At 41.8% G+C, this 27,757-nt stretch overlaps 1 protein-coding gene across 3 annotated transcripts in view; it reads left to right on the top strand.

Annotated features, from left to right (window-relative positions):
• LOC148894224 (FERM, ARHGEF and pleckstrin domain-containing protein 1) overlaps positions 1 to 27,757 on the top strand; it is a 40,204-nt gene that overhangs the window by 6,529 nt on the left and 5,918 nt on the right. For 2 of the 3 annotated variants that reach the window (XM_089002508.1, XM_089002507.1), the window contains exons 3-21: positions 11,352 to 11,456; positions 11,569 to 11,611; positions 11,736 to 11,814; positions 12,462 to 12,559; positions 13,241 to 13,355; positions 13,998 to 14,145; positions 14,213 to 14,308; positions 14,920 to 15,083; positions 15,195 to 15,263; positions 15,346 to 15,421; positions 15,962 to 16,166; positions 19,486 to 19,673; positions 20,653 to 20,742; positions 21,585 to 21,718; positions 24,208 to 24,593; positions 25,741 to 25,871; positions 25,957 to 26,025; positions 27,144 to 27,233; positions 27,482 to 27,564. In XM_089002508.1, coding sequence (XP_088858634.1) covers positions 11,352 to 11,456; positions 11,569 to 11,611; positions 11,736 to 11,814; positions 12,462 to 12,559; positions 13,241 to 13,355; positions 13,998 to 14,145; positions 14,213 to 14,308; positions 14,920 to 15,083; positions 15,195 to 15,263; positions 15,346 to 15,421; positions 15,962 to 16,166; positions 19,486 to 19,673; positions 20,653 to 20,742; positions 21,585 to 21,718; positions 24,208 to 24,593; positions 25,741 to 25,871; positions 25,957 to 26,025; positions 27,144 to 27,233; positions 27,482 to 27,564 — 2,369 coding nt within the window. The remainder of the gene's footprint in view (positions 1 to 11,351; positions 11,457 to 11,568; positions 11,612 to 11,735; positions 11,815 to 12,461; positions 12,560 to 13,240; positions 13,356 to 13,997; positions 14,146 to 14,212; positions 14,309 to 14,919; positions 15,084 to 15,194; positions 15,264 to 15,345; positions 15,422 to 15,961; positions 16,167 to 19,485; positions 19,674 to 20,652; positions 20,743 to 21,584; positions 21,719 to 24,207; positions 24,594 to 25,740; positions 25,872 to 25,956; positions 26,026 to 27,143; positions 27,234 to 27,481; positions 27,565 to 27,757) is intronic. The other variant, XM_089002510.1, reaches the window with a different exon arrangement.

The following is a 27,757-nucleotide window of genomic DNA, read 5'->3' as shown; positions in this document are numbered from 1 at the left end:
GGCCGGTCCTCACAAGTTTTTCATTCTAAAGGCTTCTAGAGGATCTATATATGCATCTGTTAAAGTTTCAGAAAGGTCCTCACCAATTCACCCAAAATGATTTTTTTGTGTGTGTATTTTCATTTCACTTGGATACACACACTTTGGAGTCACTGTGTGTGTGTGTTTATCTGTGTGTGTGCGTGGTTAATGAGAGGAAAAAGTTCATACCACAAAAAGTAAAATGATATTTTAACCAAATTCACTACAAGGGTGAGGACTTTGAATGTATCCATTCAGAAACCTCACTCCTGCTGTTATTTCAGTTTCAAGTCCACTTTTTTTGCTTTGTTTTGTTGACGTGGGAAATGGGGTGACATTTAGTGTTCAAACGTAACACTAGTTCTTCTCTAAACTTATCAGCAACGGTGGTCCTCACTCCTTATCTGGAGTTATCCGGACCTCACAAAACCATTGAAACATGAATGTGTGTGTGCATGTGTGTGTGTGTGTGTGTGTGTGTGTTTTCAACACAGGCAGTAACATTCCACAAACGGCTCTCACAGTCCCTGGGTGAGCATACAGTATATCACAATTAAAAGCAAGCAGAATCTTTGAAAGGTTATATGGAATCTGGCGGCTTGCGTGTGGGTTGCCATGGCGACGACAGCGGCGGGGTTAGGAGCGTCTTTCGCCGATATGCGAGTAACGAGCAGCGGTGGGGGGGGGGGGGGGGGGGTGCTGGGTTGAGAGATGCGTGTCGGGGTGAAAGGGGTTCCTGCCGTAAGAGCCTGGCGTGTTAGCATGGGGGATACTTGGCCACACAACAATTACAGCTAACATATTCCGGAACGCTCAGCCGCCGGGTTTCCTCTCTGGTGGCATTTTTTATACAAGGCGGTTGCTGTCAGGTGTCATGGCGACTCAAGTGATATTGTGTTTGTCTTCAATATCCACCTTGTACTGTATAATGTATAATTTACGAGGTTCACCCCCCCCCCCCCCAAAAAAAAAAAAAAAAAAAAAAGCTCCTCCGTATCCTGGCAATATAATTTTGTCACAGAGGGAGCCACCGAAGATGAGCAAGTGTGGGAATGAAGTGATGGCTGATGAGATGCTTGGAACGTTGGGATTTTTTTTTTTTTTTTTGGGGGGGGGGGGGGCAGAGATAGGCAGGATGTGGAATAGCTCATTTAATTAACAGCTAGATCGATAGATAGCGCGCTAGACAGACACATAGTGAGCTAGATAGATAGATAGCGAGCTAGATATCTAGATAGATAGATAGCTAGAAAGCTAGATAAATAGCTAGATAGCTACAAAGCCAGACAGCTATATAGCTAGATAAGAATATGCTAAAGTAATCAGCAAAAATGGCAACACCTCCTGTTGTACACATTTGGGCCTCTTGAGACAGCATAGAGCTGTGCATGCATGCAATGAAACAACAGAAGAAGCTGCTACTTTACTTTTGTTAATATCACACTTTTTTGTGCCTTTAATGTTTGTTACATAGTATGTCTGTATGTGTTCCTTCAGCATTTACATGTAAACATTCATTATTTCAAGTGATTCAAAGCATGTTAATGCAGTTTAGCATAGCTTAGCGTAAACTCCAACTGAGGTGTTTGAACCCTTTTAACTCATATTTCTAGCGATATGCTTTCAATCTTGGTTTGCAACACCGTAAAGTAGTGTGCCAAACCTTGCTATACTGCAGCAGAAGATTTAAAGAGCACCCAGGCATGATTGCAACATTTCTATTTGTTTTGTATACCGCGCACGCTTTAGGGACGGTCCGCCGAGTATCATAAATCTCTCATGTTGTTCCTATGGTAACCATGCGTGGATGTCGTCCTTTGTGGAAGGATCCTCCTGATCTAGTTGACTCCATGGCCATATGTTTAGCAGAAATCCATTGCGACAGATGCACCAAAGTAGATGCCACCACATTTCCAAGGCGTTCATGTATTATTCCATTGAAGCTTATCTCTTTGATCCATTCATTAAGCTCTTCAACTGCCCAACGCTCCGCCATTTGACTCCACGTGAACGCCTTCTGGGATTGGCTGTAAGCCACCGCACGGCCTCTTTTAATCAATTATGAATTTCTCATTGAGATTCAGGTTGATGATTTCACCACCCTTGTCTTTGTTTCTTCAATGATCATGAATTTTTCAACACACTTTACGTTCACGACTTGTTAAAAACAGGAAGGAATGACGGATGTGTAAAAATAGGCGGTTACTTCTCACTATTTGTGACATACAATATCTAGCTAAGTAGTCCGCATGTATCTTGTGGAAGTACGCTCGCTACCTTTTAGCGGGTAACCCTGAAAGGACAACCGACGCCTCCGGACAAGTTGTGTCCATAATTTGTAAAATCACTTCAAATGACCTCCACATATAGCTATATTTTACGTTTTAAGACTTGGGCTGAATATTCAGGAAGTCTTGTTTTCGATTTGATGACGATGCCTGACGTGACGTCACGTCTGAAAGCGACACACAATGCATTTTGCGGTACTTTGTTTGGTCTGAAAACTTCGTGTTGATCCATGTTGATTGCGAAATTAGAAGGAAAACACAAATAACACGATGGTGAATCGTTTTGTGTTGCACCAAGACTACTATTTGATACTAGTTGACACAAATTCCCAGCAGAGAAATCCGCCCATTTCCAACGGAGCTTGCGCGCCATCTTGTGCGTGTTTTGGCTATTTTAGATGCTATAAAACGTTTTTCTGATGTCAGTTAGGAAACAAAAAAATGGTGTTGGTTGTCCTTTAAGTGTTTCAGCGCATACAGGAATATTTTGCTAGCTAATGAGCATTGAATTAAACTGATAAGCATTAAGCCGTTCAATAAAGTCTGTCTGAACACTGTATCATAGCTACTGTCGTTAAACGTTATTGTTGACCTCTTACGCCGCCATAGCTAGCATAGCAATAGCTACAATGACGTAGGTTCACGCGGAGAAGTTCAGAAAATGGAGGCCCAATACAGTTGTATTTGGGCTACTGTTTAGAGAGTTAATGTAGTCCGGTTTAGATTTTTCTGTCAGCACCATACCAAATTCCCACATCAACTATATCGACTCAGAAACAGGATTTGTATAGCTGCCTGGCGTTTTAGCCACTAGTTTACTCCATTAAAGAAAAAAAAGTCCCACTGGGGCATCCACGCTGCATACTGTGACGTTACCAAGGAAACCTGTTTTAAAAGCGATCCAGCGTCACAAGGCTAAAATCCATTTGCGGCCAAAGCAAGACACTTCAAGTTGCACTACTTCAAAGCTCTTACAAGCAGAGGCATTGGTAGCCCCGCTTCATCTATTCTTGATATGTTGTTGAATTAGTCAGGAGTATGTCGTGCTTCTGACCCAAACACAACATCCAATATGTCTGGCGTGCGTGCGTGCGGATAGCGCTATCGGCATCTTAGCTAGTCGGCTTAAGCTCTCAGCCTGTGATTTTTGGATGTGCTTGACAATACTCAAAATAGGATGTGGTCGAAGCATCTTTTGTAGTTTATCCTCCAAAATCCATGCACGTGGTCACAATAATTGCATCATTATGTCACGCGGGTGGGATAGAAAATTGCATCCAACACCCCAGCATGATACAACAGAGTGATTATACTTAGAAAAATATTTGTTTGGTATACTCCTGCGTATTTGTCGCTCTTCCAAATGAGTTCAAATGTGTTCCACCTCATTTATGAGCAGCCAAAATTCTTTCAATGTTACCATGGTTACGGCTGCGTCTTGCTATTTCACCCGAGGGGAACGCTGTCGTCATTGAGTCCCAAATCCTTCCAGGAAGTGTCGGACATGAAGCAACAGCTGCCCGGCTTTACTTTTGCCGTTCTTCATTGGTGTAATTTGTCACTTCTGTGGAAAATGAGCTTCATTCTGTCTGCACCAAAGTCCATAATTTTCCTTCGTTGTGAGGTTTTAACCAACAACTAGTCTTCGTGTCCGTTGTGATTTACTCCGAAAGATCGATTCCAAGTTGTGTGATTTCGCTCAGAAGATTTGGTAAAAGTTTATGATTTACAGATGATAACTGCTTGTGTATGCCCTCCGTGAGGCTAACACATGTACTTTGCGCACACATTTTTATTCCCTGTCTACACCTAGCCAACAGTGTTGCCATTAGGCTACTCGTTGTTTCGTCTTAAGGTCTTACTGACTTCCGCAATTCGCTTTGAGCAATATTAAGGGCAAGTCAAATCATAAAGTTACTAGGCTTTTGGAAACATGGCGGCATATTGCTTTAGCGTACTACCTATGTCCTTCCTGTGCTAGCATAGCCACAATTCAAAAACATGTCTTCTGAGGCTGCATATTGGTGGGAAAAAATATATATATATATATATAAATATACCAAATTGGATACTTTGAATGTTACATTTTGGAAGTAACAGAATGATATCATGTCATGGTCGTGAAATTAGCTCACCAACACGAGCAACTAGATTGGCGGATTGCGAACAATTCTTCAGAAAAGAGGCTTCAAACCATTTACTGCCACTCTGTCAACGTTACTCCCAAACGAAACATAAAGCATCATTACATTTGATGTTTTTCAAACAACCACACCCGATAGTTTAGCCCTTTCCGCAATCTGTTTAGCTTAATGCTAACAAACACTTCTGAACGCCATAGCTGCTGTAACAGAGGACGCGTGTGTCGTTCGAAGGTGTTTTTTGGTTGATTTTTTTTTTTTTGCCGCTGGACGAGTGGACCATACTAAACTGAAGCAAACGGATCAGCTTCCTGAACGCAAGGTGCGCTTAATGAGCGCCATGACTGACAGGTGATCACTTGCTAGTCCGGTTTTCGAATTAAAAAATATCATCGCGGTCCTATCCTGATTACATGACCTTCAAATTTGATTGACATTTACTCTATTGTTGATCTTGTCCTTTGACAACATTCTGTCAAAGGGAACCTCTAGTCTAGCATGCCCCCAATCAGTTACGGTAACTGTGTGTGCATCACAGGGCAGAGGGCCTCTGGATTTGCCACTCTCGAAGGCTAAGACGTTTAAGGCTAATCTCCAGGAGGCCGATTGATTGGCCTCTCCCGGGGAGCAGCATGTGCCGCTGTCATTATTTATTACTGGTGGAGATTAAGGTTAAAAGCTGGAACATGCAGCAGGGCCAAGAAGCCGCAGACGATCCATTCTTGGAGTTTCGACATGGCTCGTCATGAATTGTGTTGAAAAAACTTGAGTTTGTGGCTAGTGGTTAAAACGTTTATGGCAACTTTGAACAGCTTGTCGCTCCTTTCCACTCAATTTCATATTTAGCCTGATGATTCTTCTCTGAATATTCTGATCTCCTGTTTTGATTCCAACACAGTACGGAACAGAATAATGCTACACAAAAGAACTACGATAGCTTGGTTTGCTGTAGCCATTTGCTCCATGTTGTCCTTCAAGGACAACCGACACCATTTTTTTTGTTTTCTAACTCACATCAGAAAAACGTTTTATAGCATCTAAAATACCCAAAACACGCAGTATGATATTTTTAGTCAAATGCAAAACAACAATAAAAATGGCTTAGAGTCTCCCAAAACTACTTCAAAATGATCTGAGAAAGTTTCATTTTCAGAAGGTCCCGCCCCCAGTTCGTGACGTCACGCCAAGACATATTGCCTTGCTTGAGAATCAAAACAATGCCATTGATTGAAATAGTTCAAAAATAGTTCTGAAGAGGAAAGCATAAATATTTGCAATTGATAAAAGAAGTCTTTTTTGAAGTCATTTTGAGGCGTCAGGACTGATGTTTCGCACCCAGAACATGCAGAAGATGGTGCCCAAGCTCCGTTGGAAATGGGCTGATTTGTTCTGTGTTCCGTCTTGATCTTAATAATGATAGCAAACCCCTGCGAATGCCGTTTATGTGTGTGTTAAACACAGTTCACGTTTCCTTTATTTACTCTTGCTTGATGTGAAGTGAAGCATCCACCCTGTGAGGGGATGTTTATCCCTCACAGGGTGGATGGGGTTTGCCGCGGTGACCGAGCCGCGGGGGGTCCAGGATTTGCCGCATTCTGAAAAGGATTCCGGCAGATGAAAGAGAGAGGCCAATCGTTTCGGTCATTTTCAGCTGCCTTGAAACCTCCTCCTGCCATTTTGCTTACTCTAATGAGTGAGGCACAGTTAACCTCAGCCACGGAAACACTTAGTGGCGTGTCACATCAGTGCAGGTTTCAAATAATACAACAACTTGTGTGTGTGTGTGTGTGTGTGTGTGTGTGTGTGTGTGTGTGTGTGTGTATGTGCCTTCCCTTCATTTCCTTTCAGCTCGCGCAGTCATTCAGTCAGTAATTTGCACACCCCAATTGTTTGATCTCGCTGATCTTTGATCCTTTTGTGAACAGCAGGAGGTCCCCCACCAAAAAACTCTAGACCAGCGGTTCTCCAACTGGGTTCGATCGAACCCTAGGGGTTCGGCGAGTCGGTCTCAGGGGTTAGGTGGATCCCCGCCGCAGAGGTCTACACCTCAGTCTAGTCTGCAGTTAGTGGGCACAGTCATTGAAAAGAAGGGTTTGGTGAATGAACATAGGAAACTGGTGGGGTTTGGTGCCTTCAACGAGATTATGAACCACTGCCCTTAACGGATACTACGAGATGCTCACTTAATGATAATTCTTTATTTTAATAACATTGTAATGCTCTTGGGAAAATTATCTCACTGGTTGAGGACGATGTAAGCCCCCCTATTGAATCCCTGAGACTTTATCGTCACGGTTGTCCTTCTGGGACAGTAGGAATCCTGTGACGCGATGATTCTTGGCAGCTGTGACAACCCAGTTGCCACCATTTCCTCAATATTTTTCTTGCGCAGCTCAGGGAGAGGAAAACCCAGACGTTTTCCGAGCAATGTCCTCACTCGGCCCACATTTGATTTGCTCTTAGGATAAGACTGTTGAAGTAGACAGCAGTCGCCACACACGTGATTACCAGCAAGTTTGCACCCTCCATTCTTTGCCTGTCAGCTTGCAGCTTGTAGTCGAGCCACCCCGGGAACCTCGTCCGTGCATGACCTGAATGAGAATGAGCTCTCAATGCCAACGACCTCGCTGTCCTACCCCTCCCTTCCCACTCTGAGTATACCTAAGGCCTGCACATCCATTCATACAGTCGACAGCAAGTCGCCACTGCACACCGATGCCGCTTATACGATACGGTCAATAACTCAGCGACCGCTGAACCCATGGGAAACGCCGCCAGGAAGTTAGTGTAGTCTTCACATATGTTTCTTATAAAAGCACTACAGTGTGGGAATGAATCTTCTGGCTACTGGAAGCACTTTTTATAATCTGTTCAACTCCGAGAGTGCAAACATCACGATTCACTTGGAGAGTTCAATCGCAAGCAGATTCGTGTGCGGCACCGCTGGTGACGCCCTGCCCGACCCCCCCCAACGCCACACCCCAAGGGCAATCGGCATTCTTGGCAATGGTTTTCCTTCTGCGGCATGCACGTCCTTGCCATTACATCACTGTGTCATCCTTGACTTTCAGCCTCTTATGATGCTCCTCACGAGTCGAAACTTCCCGGCTGTGTGACGGCTGTGCCGCTATTCCATCCGTTGGGAAGCAAGCCACAAAGACCGCCAAATGCTTGGAAACACCACGTTTAAGTCGTCTAGGTCGAATGCCAAAGAGAACAAGTGAGTTTTGAGTCTGGTTTTAAAGATGGGTAGCAAGGGGCCTTGCCGAATATTCAGAGGCACTTCATTCCAGAGAGTGGGACCAGCAACGGAAAAGTATCAATCCCCTATGAACCTCCGTTTAGTTTTTGGCACATCTAATAATGTCTGGTCAGCAGACCTAAGGCGTCGGGAAGGTGTGTAGGCCATTTAAAGATTTTAAAACAAATAAGATCTTGAAGGCAACTCTAAAATGTATAGGGAGCCGGTGAAGGGATGCCTGAGTAGGAGTTATATGCTCCCTCCTACAAGTACCTGTCAAGAGGCGAGCAGCAGCATTCTGGATAAGCTGGGGATGCTTTATGTAGGATTTAAATCTCAGCCAATTCTGTGTCCGACATTGTCCAAGCAGCTGGCTCAAATACCCATCGCTTACTTCTCCAGTGCCATGACACAAGCTTCTCTTTGTTCCCCTCTGAAGCCTACAGGCATTGGTGGTATGTTTACCACGACACACACACATCCTTGTTGTATTTGGTGGGGGGCTTAGTCCTGCCATGGCTGGCACATCAAGGGTGAAGTGGACCATACCAACATATCCCCTGAAGGGGAAAAGCAGCAGGAATACAGTATGATATACCTGACCTTTCCTGGCTGCTATTTGCCAGGAGGTTCTCGCTCAAGGGTGGGGGTGTATGACTGATTTTTTTTTTCTGTCCTTGTTGTTTACCCTGCACTGAGAACCCAAATGGACATGTGTGTTCAGACGTTGCTGTCATCTTTGTTTAGACATCCTCTATCAACACAGGGAGAGGGCATGGGGAGGTCAGTGTAGTGGTGCGAGCATGATTTCAAGCGGCGATACACATGTAAACACAAACGACGCCCTTATGGCAAAACCTAATGAGCCCTGACACGCTTTACACCCCGCCTACCCTTCACAGAATAATGATGTGGAAGCTTACGTTAGTGGTCAGTACGGTGGACTATTCTGGGGGAATAGGTTAGGGACCGGGTCAGGTCCCTGGGTTAGAGACCGGGTCCATGTTTTCCGGTATATAAGGCACACCCAAAATACTTCATTTTCTTCAAAAGATAACCTTGCGCCTTATACGCCATATATGTGAAGTCCGTGAAATGCGGTATTATCTTCAATTGTTGGTTCTCAACTGCTATTACACGGGGAGCAACGATTCTATGATAGCTTCTCAAGCTGCTCAGGAATCGTTTTGGAGGAACCCTGTTTTGCACGTCAATCAACATTTCAACATTCTCGCTAGCACTGATAACTGGACCGATTTCTTCTGGGCACGATGGTGTTATGGTACCTTTCATCGTGAATTCAAGGTCTACAATCGTGCCTAAATGTTGTGTTAATGTGAGCTGGCCGACCATCATACAGCAAGTGATGCATGCAGCCTTACTTTGTCAAACGTTGCAGTGAGAAGTGCTTGCAGTGTCTCCCAAATCCAACAGCTGCATTTAATCACCCCCCTCAGTCCCTTACGCCCCACCCTGCCCATTTTTAATCGTCCCACGGCATCACGCATCCCAGCTCGGATGGCGCTTTGTTTATTTTCTAGTGACAGGAGATTTACAAAGCAGGAAATGAGAGTACTTCAGACAAATGCGCCATTGAACCTTCATTGTTTTCACCTCTTGTGCTTTTGTATTCCGAAATTGAGATTTTAAGTTGTGGGGAAATGAAAGTGGAACATCAATAACTGCACACAAGGAGCATATGGCGGCTGTTTTCACAGCTTTTCAGTGTTTGGTTTTGTCCCCCCTCTTGGGCTGCTTGTGAGGTTATACCTGACTTAATCCATTTTAACCGTCACGTCACTTTTATAGAAAACAGTCACAAGTCATAAAAACACAATATAACTACAGGTAACATCCGATTTACGACCGTTTGACTTACGACCGTTTTGTCGGAAAGGAACCCGACACCACCACCGTCGAACTACAAACAAGTATAAAAATATAGCTATTATTTACACATAAACATTTGGACTTTACATCAATAAAATAAAACGTATGCAGTAAAATCATACAAACCACTTTACCCGTCTTCCGTCCGAAATGGAAGTTTCGATTTTCGTCCTTTTTATCTTTTCCTTGCTAAACAGTACAGCCATAAAGCATGTCTATTCTCGCCGTCTTCTCAGTGAAAATGAAACTTAAGTAACAAAGCGCGGAAAGTAAAACCTGTACCGGAAGAGACAACAAACCAATGTAATGAATGTCAAGAAAAGAAAGCACAGCCATTTCTGGTCAACTATGGGATAGCAGTTCTAAACAAATGTATCAGCTGCATTTACATTACATGTACACACACACACTGCGCTATGTAAACAGAAAAATCACCTTTTGCAGGGATACAGAGTACGATTCCACAACCAACAAACTTGACGTTGCTTCAAGCAATAGAAAGCCTGGCTGACAGTACCTCACAGAAATCGATTTCCACAACAGACCGTGTCAAACACGCCGGGTTGGTTGGCGAAATAGCCGCCTACATGTGCTGACGGGTGCCCGTGTGTGTGTGTGGCACACCTGCAAGCATCAAGACCGCAAATATTCTCTGGCGTCGTGACAGTGACTGATGGCGAGTGGTTGGTGGTGCAGTGATAAAATTAAAGGCGACTCTACTTCCTGGAAAGATTCCCTCACACAAAAGTAGATCATTAGCTAAGTCCGGGCGCCGTGGTGCACTCTGTGCTTGTGCAAACTAGCCATGAGTTAGCAGACAGCGTGTGACAATCCCAATATGCTGCCATTGTTTCCCAGAAGGCAACATTGAAGTCCATGTTTCCCGTGTTTGTGTGCCACTGGAGAAGAATATTTGTAATCAAACTCTACTGGTGTCGTAATAGGCCGGGAAGTTAGCTTTGTAGCGGTGTCTTTGCGAGTGGAGTGGAGTGCATGGAGGAGTTGAGACTTGTTCTCTTCCTTGGTGTCATTAACCTCCAGGGGTTTGACTTGTCCCAAAGGTGGATTTTTTTTTTCTCTCTTTCTGGGTGTTCCCTTTTGTATTGTTGTTTTACAGCATGGCGTTTAAAGTCCGCTCGTTTGTTAGGAACAGCGTTGGATCAGCTATTTGTAGTTAGCTAGTATGCTAGTCTAATTTTAGCTGAACTACACTGACGGATGATGTCAAAATGGTGGCTTGTGAAGCCATTTGAGACTCTTTTGTGACCAACATCTACAATGAATAAACTTGACTTGAAGCTACCTACTATTGAGCTAAGTTACAACAAAATGACAAATACTTGAACAAATGAACGACACAATAAGGTCCTCCCAGTTGAATAGTCTCTTCAAAACATGACAAAAAAATTTCATTTTTGTAATGTGAACACAAAATCTTTATATAGCCATTTCAAAAATGGCTATATTTCACATTCACTCAACTCGGAAGTAACTCAAATAGATCAAGTTAGCTAGCTAGCTAAGAGATAGCTAATAGATAGCTTGCTAGGCCTTCACTCAACTGCAACTCAACTCCGATAGAAAGCTAGCTAGCTAATAGACAGCTAATAGAGCACTAAGTAACTCGGATAGAAAGCTAGCTAGCTAATAAATAGCTAACAAATAGCTAGCTAGGCCTTTACTCAACCCAGAAGTAACTCAGATGGAAAGCTATCTAGCTAATGGACATATAAATGTATTTGTTTATTTGTTTATTTCTTCTGTCCACAGGTCAAAGCTTCAGGCAAGGTGCTGTTGGACCTGGTGTGCAGCCACATGAATCTCATCGAGGGCGATTACTTTGGCTTGGAGTTTCAGAGCCATCAAAAGATGATGGTGAGCGAGAAGAACAAATTGAGTGAACTGAATCGATCACTGGAACGTCTCATCAAGCTAAGAATTGTCTCTCTATCGGAACAATAACACGCTGATGTGATCTCCTCCATAGGTTTGGTTGGATCCTATCAAGCCTATTATGAAGCAGCTGAGACGTGAGTGTTTTGTTTTCAGTTTGTTGGTTGGTTGTTGGTGTTCCAACATGGAGGTTTTCATCAAGGTGCAAATCTAACAAAGTGCTGGCAATTTCTATTTTGATACCTCATATGTTCCTAACAGGACCGAAGCATACGGTTTTGAGGTTTGCTGTGAAATATTTTCCTCCAGACCATGCCCAGCTGTTGGAGGAGCTAACACGGTGAGTTAGTTTACCCTGAATATTCATACTATCTTCGGCTCATTAAGTTGGCTCCATCTTAATTAAAAAAAAAAAACAACCACCTGGACGTCACGTGGATGAAAAGGTGTAATAATAAATACATACCGGAGCAAGTGGGGCAATCAGGCCAGTCTTGGATAAGAAGCGAAACGTCCGACACCTTCAAATTTGTACAGATGACGGGTGAAGAAACCTTTTCATCGATGGACCACTCCTGTACGACTGAGAGCTTACACAGACGTATGCCTGGACGTCAAGTGAAAGTTTCAACAGTGAATGCAGAATTTTCTTATTTGGCAGAGTTGTGGGCTGAATACATGAAGCTCCTCACCTCACATTAACATAAACCTTTGCCACCAAGATCATGAAAGATAGCCCTGTCCCAATATTTTCGGGTTACTAGCACATGAGTTTTTTAGTACACTCAGATTCTCCAGAAAAAGTCGCAAAAAGTTATTTTTGCAAATGCTAATGACTAATTAAAGCTCGTAACTTTCCTAAAAGTAGAATGGAAATTTCAAGGCAAAGTTAGCTATAATGTAATGTCCAGAAATCCAAAATTTGAATCTTTGATTCACCTGAAAAGCATCCAAAACGGAACCATGGAGCGCTATGTTCTTTTCCAGGTACCTGTTTGCCCTCCAGATTAAACAAGACCTTTCTAGTGGCCATCTGACGTGCAATGACACCAGTGCTGCCTTGATGGTGTCACACATTATGCAATGTGAGTACTGAGGCCTCCCTTTGTTTATTTATTTGTGTATTTATTTGTGTATTTTTGTCTTTATTTGTGTACTTGTGTATTTATTTATTTCTATTTATTTGTGTATTTTTGTCTTTATTTGTGTACTTGTGTATTTATGTATTTATGTATTTATTTGTGCATTTGTGTATTTGTGTGTTTATTAGTGTATTTATTTGTGTATTTTAGTTCTTTATTTTCATATTTATTTATTTATTTATGTGTGTAGGTGTGTATTTGTGTATAAGTCTATTTATTTGTATATTAGTGTATTTATTTTTGTATTTGTGTATTATTTGCGTATTTGTGTAATTATTTGTGTATTTAGTTGTGTATTGGTGTATTTATTTAGTTATGTATTTAGTTATTTTGTTATTTATTTGTGTGTTTATTTATTTTGTTATTTATTTGTATATGTATTTATTTAATTAGTTATTTGTGTGTTTATGTATTTAATTTGTTAGTTAGTTGTTTGTTTGTTTGTTTGTTTATGTTTGTTTGTTACAAAAACAACAAAAAGTGTGTCACTACTTTCTAACCGTCTTATTTGCATTTTTGCATTGTTGACATCTGCGACGTGCCATATCAATCAGAAACCTGACATTTCCTTTGTTTCCACTGTTGTTTTCATTTCATCTTGTCATTTTTTTTTTTACATTTTAGCTGAGATTGGCGACTTTGAGGAAGGCCAGTGCAGGTCACACCTCCTCAATAATAAGTACATCCCCGATCAGATGCCTTTGATTGACAAGATCATGGAGTTCCACTCCATGAATATGTAAGTACGATTGCGGCGGGCCACATTTGGCCCCCGGGCCTTCAGTTCGACACCAATGCTGAAAACAACTACGCCAAGAGGCAAATGTGTTGACCAGTGACGTCTATTGTTGTCGAGAGCAAAAAATGATTCTTTAGAAGTGATTTTATCATAATAATCATAACACATTTCATTTATAAGCACCTTTCAAAACTCTCAAGGACACTTTACAGTCACAGGATAAGTTTTTCTGTGGGTGAGCAGCGGCAACCACACGCGTTCACTCAACCCGGAATGACTCAAATAGATGGAAAGCTAGCTAGCTAATAGATAGCTAATAGTCAGCTATCTATCTAGCCAGACAGGTAAATAGCCATATAGCTAGCTAGCGAGATAGATAGACAGCTAATAGCTCGCTCGCTATTGATATCCCATAAACATTGTCAACAGACAGAAAATGAAATGCGCTTGAATACAGTTGCAAGAAAAAGTAGCGGAACCTGATGCTAATTTTGGACAAGCCGTTCGTCCGACTAAAGCATTTCAGAAGGTCCTTTTATTTTTTCTTGCCATAAAAACAACATTTATGGATGATAGGCTGGCGCAAAATTCTTCTTCTGCAATTTATTAATGGGTGAATTATTTTTTTTTTTGTGTTGTTAGAGGTCAGACGCCAGCCGAATCCGACTTCCAATTGCTCGAAGTGGCGCGTCGCCTGGAGATGTACGGGATTCGTCTCCATCCAGCCAAAGACCGCGAAAACTCCCGTTTATGCCTTGCCGTGGCGCACACGGGCGTTTTGGTCTTTCAGGTGGGCTTCACCAAAATCTGACGGTCATTTCCATCCTGTACTCACTTGATTATGTTCTTCTCCGTAGGGACACACAAAGATCAACTCTTTCAACTGGTCTAAAATCCGAAAACTGAGCTTCAAGAGGAAACGTTTCCTCATCAAACTGAGGGCTGATGGGAATGTAAGTTTATTAACCCATTTTCACGGGGTGCCGATAAAGCGCTGGTCAGGCCTTTGCCAATGTTTTTCCTTTTGTCCTTTTGTTATAGCTTCAGGTGTTGTTAAACGGCTATATAAATCAATATAATAATAATAATACATTTCATTTATAAGCGCCTTTCAAAACTCTAAAGGTTACTTTACAGTCACAGGATAAGATTTTCTATGGGTGAGCAGCGGCAGCCACACACGCCAGCGTTCACTCAACCCGGAAGTAACTCAAATAGACAGAAAGCTAGCTAGCTAGTAGATATAATAATAATAATAATACATTTCATTTCTCAGCACCTTTCAAAACTCTCAAGGTCACTTTACAGTCACAGGATACAGTCGGATACAGTAATTTAGGAATTAACTCTTATTTCTCCTGATGAAAGAAGAGTCTAAGGTTTCTTACGCTGTATTGAATGTTGATGTAGTTCGAAAAATTCAATAATCTTTGGGTCCTGCAATTTAAGTGAAAATGACTATAAAACCCTGGCACTGAACCATACACATTTTTGCTCATCGTCTGGCAGTGAATGAGTGAAAATGGCAAATGTCGCAAATCATTTGGTGTTGTGTGTCCTGCAGAGTTCATATCAAGACACTCTGGAGTTTCTCATGGCTAGCAGAGACTGTTGTAAAGTCTTCTGGAAGGTCTGCGTGGAGTACCACGCTTTTTTCCGGCTCTTTGAGGAACCCAAACCTAAGCCTAAAGCCGTGCTGTTCACACGAGGCTCCTCTTTCAGATTCAGGTAACAAAAGCTCACGTTTCTGGTTCCAAGCTAACCCAAAATGGCTTCAACACCTGTAAATCCGACTCCCCTCCCAATGGCCTCCCTCAGTACCTCTGCTTGACTCCATAGTGGCCGTACGCAGAAGCAGGTGATTGACTTTGTCAGGGAGTCGGAGTTTAAGAAGCTCCCGTTTGAGAGGTAAAAAAAATACGTCAGACATGTTTGATCCAAGCGAGAACGTCCCTTTTTAACACTGACCTTCTGACATCCTGTCCACTAGGAAACACAGTCGAGTCCAGCACAATTGCCGCCTGTCACCGTTGCCTTCTCCACACTCCCAAAAAGTGCCAAAAGAAGTAAGTTTTGGATTGTAAAATCTGTTTTTTTGATTATCCCTTAAAGGACAACCGACACCATTTTTTTCATTGCATCTAAAATAGCCAAAACACGCAGGCTGATATTTTACACCAATAAAAATGACTTAAAGTGTCAAAAATGTGCAAAAAATTGAGCTGCGAATTGGGCACAAAGTTTTCAGACCAAACAAAGTAGAGCAAAATGCATTGACGTGATGGAAGGACTGCTACAAAGTGTCCTTTTTTCGGTCAGGGGCGTTCCTTCAGTGACGTCACGTACGGACTCGTCACCAACTCAAACACAAGACTTCCGGAATATTCAGCGCCAGTCTTAAAACGTAAAATATATCTATATGCGCTGGAATCTTTGTCAAATACGCTCAGTAGAAGTCATTTGAAGCGATTTTACAAATTATGGACGCAACTTGGAGGTGTCGGTTCTCCTTTAAAAATCCAAAGCACGCAAATGATGAACCAGATATGAAAATGGTTCACTGCCTAAGCTTTTAGCATCAATAATGAACATCACTCCATTTCCAGAGTGCTGCTCTCGGCGACCGAGTCGACGCTCCTTCGCCGCACCAGTGGAAGGAATCGGCACTGGTGAGTTCCCAAGAAACACCCGAAGCCACCACCAGGAGCAGCCCGGACCACCAGAACAGCGAACACGGGGACAGATCGCCATCCAGGAAGGAGGAGACCAGAGGCTCCGTTGGTCCGGATCACCTCCAACAACTGGCAACAGGTTCTCAAGGCGGCTGCTTTTCTACCCGCTCTGAAAAAGATGATCATGTAAGCGCGGACCTGGTTGGTTGGACTCGGAACTACAGGCGGCAGGTTGCGTTTCAGCACGCTTCAGACTCCAGAAGCATAAATGGCCCGGTGGAGGTCCACCGGAAGGAATTTCAGGGAAGTTTGCAATCTAGGGAGCACTCTAGATCTTCGGAATCGTCACATGTTATGATTAATGACATTGGCGTTCCCGCTATGCGTCGATCACGGAGTCGAGTAAAACACAGCAATAGCCCGATTATGTTCCAACATGGAACCGGTTCACCGGTTGTACCCGCAGGTCCCGTTATGGGTACCTCCTGTCCATCTGGATCCATCAGTCATGCTGAGCAAAATGGCTACGTGAGCTCTGAAGCCACCGCGAGCCGCTCTCGGAAGCATCGCAAAAACCACCCTCACCTGAATCCAAATCCGCTGACTTCCTGTTCCGGGCGAGAACCGCAACGCGAGCGAATGGCAGCTCTCCAACGCCGCATGCTAGTCAATGGGCTCACACCGCCGGGCAAAGCTAAGAACGGTCCAGGGCGTAAACGCCCGACCGGAGTCGCGCATTCCGGGGCGGTTCAGTTGAGCGAAGGTTGTACCACGACTGCTTCGGAGTCGAGTGAGTCTGAAGTGGAGGTCAACAACGGGGGTGGACACAGCCAGATTGCGTTTCGGGATCACGTTGACGCTACTTCGGCCATACCGAGAAATAAGTTTTCCTTTGGTAGCCTCCAGCTGGATGAGGAAGCGGATGAGGACGCTTGCCACGCTCTCAGCGATGAGGAGAGCTTTCAGATCATCAATAGCTAGTTGAAAAAAAATAAAATAGAGAGATGGAGAGAGAGCGCTAGCTAGATAGAGAGCTAGCTAAATAGAGAGATAGATAGAGAGCTAGCGAGATGGTTGGATAGAGAGCTTGCGTGTACCTGTATGTACCTTGTAACCTGGCTCATGAGCTCTTCCTGTGAAGGAGTTTCAAGTCGTAAATTGCTTCGGTGATAAAGGAGTTTCCCAAGTCCTAAATTCTGTCCAAGGTCAGATCTCTTAGATGAAGATGACAGTTTAACAGGCTGTGTCTGTTGACCTCAGATTGACCCCTGGTTTCTCTGTGCTTCAATTGTGTATTGAGTCACAAGTGTTGACTAAGCATATAACAGCATGAAACTTTTAAATATGATAACTTCTTATTCTGTCTAATTTCCATCGGTGACAAAGAACATTTTTGTATTCGGCTTTGGGATCTCATTAGATTGTGTAATTAATGATGTACTTTGTGTGTACATTCCCATGAGATACCAATGGTGGCCTGATAAAAGATTGTCGTTTTTTTGCACTTGAATGGAGTACAGTAGACATCAAACTATCTTGAGGTACTTTATCTAAGTAGCTTTGTTGTACACAATGCACTTTGTTGCCATTTTTTGGGTCATCTTTCTTCTTCGGAGGACGTTTTGGTCGACTTTACGTTGTGTCTCCTGTTTTGTAATTATTTTTTTGTGTTTGTATTTTTCATTTTTTCTTTCTATGCTCTTGCCTGTTTGCATGAAACTGTTGTCTATCTTCCTCCCCCTTAAAACTTTCACTTCATAGTCAATCAAACAAGCAGTTTTCTAATTCATTTTTGAAATTCTTGAAAACGTATTTAGTACGAGACCAGTGCGGCTTTTAGAACCTTTTTTTGTGTGTGAACCTTTTTCATGTTTCTGTTCTTTGCTTTGAACTGTAATTGGAGCATCTGGTAATTTTTAACACATTTTAGTCATGTGAAATGTGTTTTTTAAGTTAATCAAAAATGTGTTACATACTTAAAGGACAACCGACGCTCCGGACAAGCTGTGTCCCTAATTTGTAAAATCACTTCAAATGACCTCTACTGAGCGTATTTTACAAAGATTCCACGGCATATAACTATATTTTACCTTTTAAGACTCGCGCTGAATATTCATGAAGTCTTACTTTCGAGTTGAAAACGATGCCCTAAGTGACGTCACGGAGGGAACGCCCCAGACCGAGAAAGCGACACACAATGCATTTTGGGTACTTTGTTTGGTCTGATAACTTCGTGTTTATCCGTGTTGATGGCGAAATTAGAAGGAAAACATAAATAACGCGATGGTGAATCGCTGTGTGTTGCACCAAGACTACTATTTGATACTAGTTGACACTAATTCCCAGCAGACAAATCAGCCCATTTCCAACAGAGCATTGGCGCCATCTTTTGCATTTTCTGGGACACTAGATGCTTGATATGCGAATTGATATGGGAGGACTCCTTTAATCGATTGCAAACATGTATGCTTTCCTCTTCAGAACTATTTGAATCATATTCATAACTGGATGAGTAACAACAAAGCATCTGCTCTGAATCTAAAGCCATTGTTTTGATTCTGGAGCAAGGCAGTTTGTAAAGGAGTATCCTGGCGTGACGTCACGAACAAGGGGGCGTGACCTTCTGAAACTCGCCATTTCCGAGGTCATTTTGAAGTAGTTTTGGGACACTTTAACTCATTTTGATTGGTGTTTTGCATTTGACTAAAAATATCAGCCTGCGTGTTTTGGGTATTTTAGATGCTCTAAAACGTTATTCTGATGTCAGTCCGGAAACAAAAAAATGGTGTCGGTTGTCCTTTAAAAGTTTGTTGCATGAATTCACTTCCCCCTTTTTTTGCACTTGCTTCCAACCTTTACTGTTGTGTTTATGTGCTGCTCGTCTTCTTTTTTTGCATGAATCTCTTCTGTTTTTATGAAAGTCAATAAAATGGCTTTTATGGAGTCCGATCACTTTTTGTGCGTTTTGTCTCCTTTCATCCTCTCTGTTGTTTTTTTGTGGTCTTGATACTTTTAAGGGCATTTCTCATTCTTCGATGGCAATTTGTGCTTGCTTTTGTGGTGTCCTAGATGACAATTTCTGGATCCGTTTTAGGAATTGGATCAAAATGCTGCCGATAACAAAGATACAAATAGACTATTTTAGTCACATGCTGTTTCAATTTTAAGAAAACACTTTAGATTAGATTTCATTAGATTGATGAAAAGGTTTCTTCAGCCGTCATCTTTGAAGGTGTCGGATGTTTCGCTTCTCATCTGAAAATCTTCGTCAGCGAAATAAAATGGTGCTGGTGTGCCCTAATGGACAGAGAGTTTTTTTTTTTGTTTTTTTTGCACAAAGCCTCCCGGTGCCATCTGGACGACACAGTAAAGCAAGTGCCCGCCCACAAAGCAGCCACGCCAAATGATTATTTAACCCTTTGCTGAGTTTTCACTCATCTCTCTCTCTTTCTTCGTAGGAGCAATGGCAAACAGTCCTTACCTGTCCACTTCCTCCGGCCACTCGCACGGTCTGCTTAACGGCCAGACGGCTCTGGAAGTGGGCAATCACAGTCCCGACATTCGTCAACCGTCGCCTCTTACCAGCCCCCTCCTCAACGACGCTTGCAGCATACGTGCCGATGATGAAGACGAGGGACGTCGGAAGGTTTGTATTTGATGAAAATTAAGCAAGAGAGCAAATCAATTTATAGTTTGGCCATTTTGCACTTTTTTTTTAGAGTTGGTCGCTTACGACTAGAATGAAATGGAGGTTCATTTCTTTGAAAAGTGTGACATAGCGCCAGTTTTTCTTGCGGGGGGGGGGTGCCGATAAAGCGCTGGTCAGACCTCTGGCAATGTTTTTTCACTTCCACGAGGGGGCAGCGTTTGCCCTTTGTCCATGTTGGCGCTTTGTTACACCTTCAGCTGTTTTTAAGGCGCTATATAAATCAAAAGTTATGTAATGTATTGTATTTTGTATAGCAGCCCCCATTTCAAGCTTAGATAACTCCAGACCCATATAACTTAGGAATTAACATTTTTTACAATGAAAGAAGAGCATCTTAATTTGAACATTTTTGCATGATATTGTCATATGGATCACATTTTTTACATAGATTTTTTTTTGCTTTTTTTTGGTATTTATTAGAATTCATTAAAGAAAATTATATAATTTATATAATAATACTACCTTATATAATTATATAATATAATTTCATATAATTTATTTTTTATATGATTTATTAAATTATTGTAACATCTAATTTATTTCATCTTTATTTTCATTTACTTTTACATAGATTTTTTGACTTTATTTTTTTTAATTTATTTGAATTCATTTTTATATAATGTATTTTTAATAGAATTTATACAATTATAATTTATATAATAATAATGTATATAATTATATAATATAATTTTATATAATTTATTTTTTTTATATGATTTAATGAATTAATTTAAAATATAATGTATTTTATCTTTATTTATTTTCATTTATTATTACATAGAATTTTGCCACGTTGTCTGCAAACTATGCATTTGTAGGACTATAGAATACAAAAAAAAGCTTGACCTTTTTCACCCGTAGCCCATTTTTGGGACTCCATTCCATTTCTTCTGATTATTTTTGGATGCCTTGGCAGAGGTTCCCCACCGACAAAGCCTACTTCATCGCCAAAGAGTTGCTGACCACCGAGAGGACGTACGTCAAAGACCTGGAGGTGGTGACCGTGGTAAGATGGCAGTTACAAGTTTTCTCATCTGGCCGTCGAACACATCGATTAGCAGGGTTAGCCGCTCCATCGCCGAGCATCCGACGGGATGCTGAATCGAGCCGGTGATACGGACGGATTTAGAAAGATTGACTTTTTTTTTTTTTTTGGGAACCCTTTGGCCACGCGACACACTCGGAAGTCACTAAATCGTTCGGGGCAGCTGATACGTCACTGTTTCTGTTTAAAGGACGACCGACACCATTTTTTGGTTTCTTAACTGCCATCAGAAAAACATTTTATAGCATCTAAAATAACCAAAACACGCAGGCTGATATTTTTAGTCTAATGCAAAACAACAATAAAAATGACTTCAAGTGTCCCAAAACTGCCACAAAATGAGCTCGGAACTGGGCAGATTCAGAAAGTCCCGCCCCCTTGTTCGTGACGTCACGATTGGTCACACACTGCCTTGCTCCAGAATCACAACAATGGCTTCAGAGAGTTCAGATTCGGAAAAGATGCTTTCTTGTTACTCATCCAGTTATGAACATGATTCAAATAGTTCCGAAGAGGAAAGCATCCATGTTTGCAATCGATTCAAGAAGTCCTTCCGTATCAATTACTTCAATGTAGTGCCCAGAAAATGCACAAGATGGCGCACAAGCTCCGTTGAAAATGGGCTGATTTGTCCGCTGGGAATTTATGTCAACTTACACCTTCTTTATGCGTGTTACTGCAATTTAATTGAAAATACGACTGGGTATGTATAATTTCGGTTGAAATGTGTCCTGCTGAATTGTATTTCCATTTTGAATTAAAAAAATATTTCCTCCATTTTTTTTCTCGTTTTTTTTCTTCAGTCTTTCCAAAAAATCGTGACACAGGAAGAGGAAACTCCAGATTCTCTCAAGATGGCCGTTTTTTCCACGCTTGAGCCGCTGCACAGCTTTCATACGGGTTTTCTCAAGGAAGTGGAGCAAAGGCTGGCTTTGTGGTAAGACTCATTTCACACCCTGACATTAACTCATTCAATGCCATTCGCAAATTAATTCAGGAATTGAAAAGCATGACGTGGAGCGCCATTCCCCAATGTATTTGGGTTTTGGTATTTCTTGCTGATAAAGCACTGGTCAGACCTCTGGCAATGTTTTTTTCCTCCCACGAGAGGGCAGCATTTGCCTTTTGTACAGCCACCCCCATTTCAAGCTCAGATAAGTAGTAATAAAATAATAATAATCGTCTGGCGGTGAATGGGTTAAAAAAATACACCTCCAACATTTTTTAACCCATCTAAGCCAAGTATGTTGATATGAACACAGATCAATTTATTAAAAAAAAATCTAAATACAGACGCTCCCCAACTTACGAACAAGATACGTTCCAAATGGTCGTTCGTAAGTTGAATTTGTTCGTAAGTTGATTCAGTGCTATATTTTGTATGTAATGTATGTTTAAGGCTTATATAAGTATGTTTAAGGTATATATAAACATGTTTAAGGCTTGTATAAGTAACCTGTACTGCAAAACATTTAATAAAATATATGCTCTTTGAAGATATTTACATGTACAAATGGAGGGAGTACTACATATGTTACTACGTATCGTTGTTCGCAACTCAAAAGTTCGTAAGTAGGGGAGTGTCTATAAATTCAAAATAAAGTATCAAACAGGCTCAAACGGAGTATATAATTAACAATAATATACATAATGATATATAATTAATAATAAATGTGGCAAAAACAACATGAATGCATTTGAAACTGAATTTATCTGTGTTCATATGAACAAGCTTGGCGTCAATTATGATTTTTATTTATTTTTTTGGGTTGAATTGAATCGTTGCTTTTATGACAGCGGGAGTCGCTATCGCCATGGCAACAGTCACGCTGTTCTAAGCAGACATTTTCTCGCCGTCGTGTTTCGGCTCTCTGGTTTCTTTTAATGATGTTTTGCTTTCCCCGCAGTCGTTTAAAAAACATGTTGTTTGCGTGTTCTCCCCCAGCCTACGTGGCTTTTCTGCCGGTATTTCAATTCCTTCCCACATTTCAAAAACATGCCAATGATTGAACAATCAAAATTGTCCCTCGGGGGGATTTTGCGCGTAGATGGTTGTTTGTCTGTATGTGCCCTGCTATATGCTGGCAAGCGGTTCAAGGTGTCCTCAGGCTTCTGTCTGAAGACCCCATCCTCCTCCCCGGGAGCCTTATGTGAATAAGGGGATCAGAACGGAGATGGATTGCTGATTGACAGTCTTTCCAGCTCTGTCTTTTAAAACATGTGCACAAAAGCGACACCTTGTGGCTAACTTACAGTCAAAAAAAAAAAAAATCCTGAGCCTGACTAATTAAAGGACAACCGACACCATTTTTTTTTTGTTTCCTAACTGACATCAGAAAAAACGTTTTATAGCATCTAAAATAGCCAAAACACGCAGGCGGATATTTTTAGTCAAATGCAAAACACCAATAAAAATGAGTTAGTGTCCCAAAACTGATGAAAAATGACGAGTTTCAGAAGGTCCCGCCTCCTTGTTCGTGACATCACGCCTGGATACTCCTTCACAAACTGCCTTGCTCCAGAATCAAAACAATGGCTTCAGAGAGTTCCATGGATTTCTTGTTACTCATCCAGTTATGAATATAATTCAAATAGTTCTGAAAAGGAAAGCATAAATGTTTGCCATTGATTAAAGAAGTCCTTCCGCATCAATTCGAGCCGTCTGGACTCCAATGGAGTGCCCAGATTCCATGGCGTATAGCTATATTTATGTTTTAAGATTCGCGCTGAGTATTCATGAAGTCTTGTTTTCGAGTTGGTGACGATTCCTGACGTGACGTCACGTCAGGAACGCCCCTGACCGAGAAAGCGACACACAATGCATTTTGGGTACTTTGTTTGGTCTGAAAACGTCGTTTTGATGGCAAAATTAGAAGGAAAACACATAAATAACGCCATGGTGAATCGTTGTGTGTTGCACCAAGTCTACTATTTGATACTAGTTGACACAAATTCCCAGCAGACAAATCAGCCCATTTCCAACGGAGCTTGGGCGCCACCTTGTGCATTTTCTGGGACGCTACATGCTGTCCTTGACAGCTCGAATTGATATGGGAGGACTCCTTTCATCGATTGCAAACATGTATGCTTTCCTCTTCAGAACTATTTGAATCATATGAATAACAAGAACACATCTTCTCCGAATCTGAAGCCTTTGTTTTGATTCTCGAGCAAGGCAAGACTTCCTGGCGTGACGTCACAGACCAAACAAAGTACAAAGTACCCTTCTGAAACTCGCCATTTCCGAGGTCATTTTGAAGTAGTTTTGGGACACTTGAAGTCATTTTTATTGGTGTTTTGCATTTAAATATCAGCCTGCGTGTTTTGGCTATTTTAGATGCTCTCAAACGTTTTTCTGATGTCATTTAGGAAAGAAGAAAATGGTGTCGGTTGTCCTTTAAAGTTGCCAATGTTTCTTTCTTGTAGGGAAGGGCGTTCCAATGCTCACATTAAAGGAGACTACCAGCGCATTGGAGACGTCATGCTGAAGAATTTACAAGGCTTAAAGGTTTGCTCAATCCAATTGTATCATTTGAATATTCTGTTCTGGTTAAAATTCATGTCCATTTACAAGCCCCTGACGGTCAACCTGCATCAACAAAGCGACATTTTGAGCGAAGTGGAGAAAGCGTGCAGGACGTCACGCCGCTTCGAAGGCCTCTGCCGCGAGTTTGAGTTGCAGAAGGTTTGCTACGTGCCGCTCAACGTCTTCATCTTGCGTCCTCTGCATCGACTCGTACATTATCAACACATCCTGGAGCGTCTGTGTAAACATTACCCCGCCACGCATGTGGACTTCAGGGACTGCAGAGGTAACCACAAAATACGATTCGGCAGCGATATGAATTATAAAATTGATTTGAGCTTCATTTATTTGGGATTTGAAAAGCGTGATGTGGAGCGCCATTCCCACATTTGTTTGTTTTTTCTTACCATAAAGCACTGGTCAGACCTCCCTTACACGGTCTCAAAACTCATTTTCAGATTTTTGGTGTGAACGGACATCTGGACTCAAAGATTTAATGGGTAGCTTGCTATCTATTAGCTATCTGGCTGGGTTGATGGCTAGCTATTAGCTATCTAGTAAGTGCATAGCCTGATGGCTAGCTATTCAACTGGCTATTTTTTAGCTATCTAGCTATTAGGCTGGCTGGCTATTTATTAGCTAGCTATTGGCTATCTAGCTGGCTGCTATCTGTTAGCTATCAAGCTGCCTCACTAGCTGGCTAGCTATCCAACTGGCTATCTATTAGCTATCTAGCTATTAGGCTGGCTCGCTATTAGCTATCTATTGGCTGGCTGGCTAGCTATATATCTGGCTATCTGTTAGCTATCAAGCCTAGCTAGCTGGCTAGCTATCCAACTCGCTATCTATTAGCTATCTAGCTAGCTAGCTGGGTGGCTGGCTGTCTATTAGCTATCTGGCTGGCTAGATGGCTATCTATTAGTTAAATAGCCAGCTCTCTGTCTATTTGAGTTACTTCTGGGTTGAGTGAACGCTGGCGCGTGTGGCTGCCGCTGCTCATCCACAAAGAAAAACTTATCCTGTGACTGTAAAGTACCTTGAGAGTTTTGAAAAGGTGCTTATAAATGATATGTATTATTATTATTATTATTATTATTATTATTATTATTATAATAAATGGGTTCTCTCTTATTTCATCAGAAAAAGGTTAATTCCTAAATTATATGGGTCTGGAGTTATATGATCTTGAAATGGGGGCGGCTGTCCAAAATACAATGCAAGACATACATATTGGTTTATATAGCAATTTAACAACAGCTGAAGATGTAACAAAGCGCTAACATGGACAAAAGGGGAAATGCTGCCGCCTTGTGGAAAAGACAAAACATTGCCAGAGGCCACGGCCAGTGCTTTATCGGCACCCAAGGATGAAAAATCAAAACCTGAACAAATTTGTGAATGGCAGTAAATGAGTGTGACTGGTTGCTATGCAGCTGCTCTGGCGGACGTCTCCGAAGTGGTGGAGCAGCTCCAGGGCAGCATTGTCAAAATGGAGAACTTCCAGAAGCTGTTGGAGCTGAAGAAGGATCTCATTGGTGTGGACAATCTTCTTGTTCCTGGTCGGGTACGTTGCAATTCATCCACAGTCATTTTTTATTCTTTTATTTTATTTTTTTCCTGATTATTTATTATTTTCTTCCCTTTGAAAGGAGTTCATCAGGTTTGGCTGCCTGAGCAAGCTGTCTGGAAAAGGCCTACAGCAACGAATGTTTTTCTTGGTAACGACTCATTTTTGCTCTAGATTGGATTCCGATTTACGGGCTCAATGAAAAATGTTAATGAGAGCAAATAAAATGTTCAAAAATTATTTTACATGTTTTTTTAATTTGAAATCAGATGTTGTGCTCTGTGCTCAGAGTAAGAGTGTCCATCTCCAGTGATACCATGGCTTACGAACTTAATTGGTTCCCAGACAAAGTGTGTAAGGCGAAAAGTGTATCCCAAAAATTTATTTCCCATAGGAAACCATTAAAATGAGAGTAATCCGTTCCTAGGTCCCCATAAAACATAATTTTCGACTAAATAAGGCGCAAAACTACACAAAATATACCTTATTTTATGTATAATAAATTTGCTATGGTAATATAATTAAAGAAATAAACTCTACTGTATAATAAGTTGTTTTATTGACCTTTGTGATGGTCGTTGATGGCTTGATGGAATGAAGTGGCCGGGTTCATCAGCATGAAAGACTTGATGAGAAACATAGCCTTCTTCTTTCACCATCTTGAGGAATGATCCTTGTAGGTGCTTTCTCTGCGATCATTTTACCTAGTTCATCATCAATTGTGTTCTGTTTAGCTGGTTTGATAGCTTTTTGCATCAAGTGTACAGATGGCTTGTGCGGGTTATTTGTGGAGCCTGATTGATGGGATATTTTAACCTTGCAGTCTACACTCTGCCTTTGAACTATCAAAGTTGAAACGAGTCCAAATGTCACTGTTTTCTATCCATTTTGTTCTCTCTGGCATCTGCCTGTCTCTTTAATGTTTAACCCCCCCGCCCCCTCACTGCTGCGTTCTTGACCAATCACGTACGGGGAATAGAGAACAAAAAAAAGTCCGCTGCCATTTCCTTGTTAGAACGGGCTCGCTCGCGCGAACGACACATCACTCATTGTGGCACTCCTGTGTGTATCCCGAAAAATAGTTTGTATGCCAAGGTTAAAATTTCCTAAATTTAACGTTTGTAAACCGAAAAGTTCGTAAGCCAAGGGCTTCGTAAACCGATGTATCACTGGATGCATATTTTCATTTTTTTTTTAATCTAAACTGTTGAAATTTGAGCTGTGCAATTGTTCACATTTCATGTTCTGTCTGTCCTTCAATGGTTCCAGTTCAACGACGTCCTTTTATACAGCAGTCGAGGGATGACGGCAAGCAATCAGTTCAAAATTCACGGACAATTGCCCCTCCATGGCATGACGGTGAGTCCGTCCGTCTTCATTGGACACAAAATGCTTCCAATAACCATCACCTGCCCGTCATCCGTGGAAATAAACGGCATCCAAATATCCCAAACGGCAGTTTTGCTAGACACACCAAAACACGCTGATGTTTTTGGGACATCATGTTTAATCCTCCGCTCTGGCGCAATCTCTCCATTTTGCGACTATTTCGGTCCCCGCTGTCCTACTTAGCGCCGCCCGTCCTGTGCTTGTGTTTCTCCTTCCAGATCCGAGAAAGTGAAGATGAATGGGGTGTTCCTCACGCCTTCACTTTGGTCAGCCAGCGGCAGTCTGTGGTGGTGGCAGCCAGGTGAGATCAACCCACAGATTGCATCTTTATCTTCTAATGTAGCGCCTTAGAATATGATGTGCCTTATATTTCCAAAAATTTTATCCATTTATATTTTATTGGAAAACTTTTTTTTTCATTCATTGAAAATGCGCCTTATGGCTCTCTATTAGCTATCTATTGGCTAGCATGCTGGCTATCTGTTGGCTATCTA

The sequence above is a fragment of the Hippocampus bargibanti genome, linkage group LG08 (genome assembly GCF_051943395.1).
Source record: "Hippocampus bargibanti isolate YZ-2025 linkage group LG08, ASM5194339v1, whole genome shotgun sequence".
In the NCBI taxonomy this organism is placed as follows: Eukaryota; Metazoa; Chordata; class Actinopteri; order Syngnathiformes; family Syngnathidae; genus Hippocampus; species Hippocampus bargibanti.
Note: the sequence above shows the minus strand (reverse complement) of the source record. Positions and strands in the feature narration are given on the sequence as shown.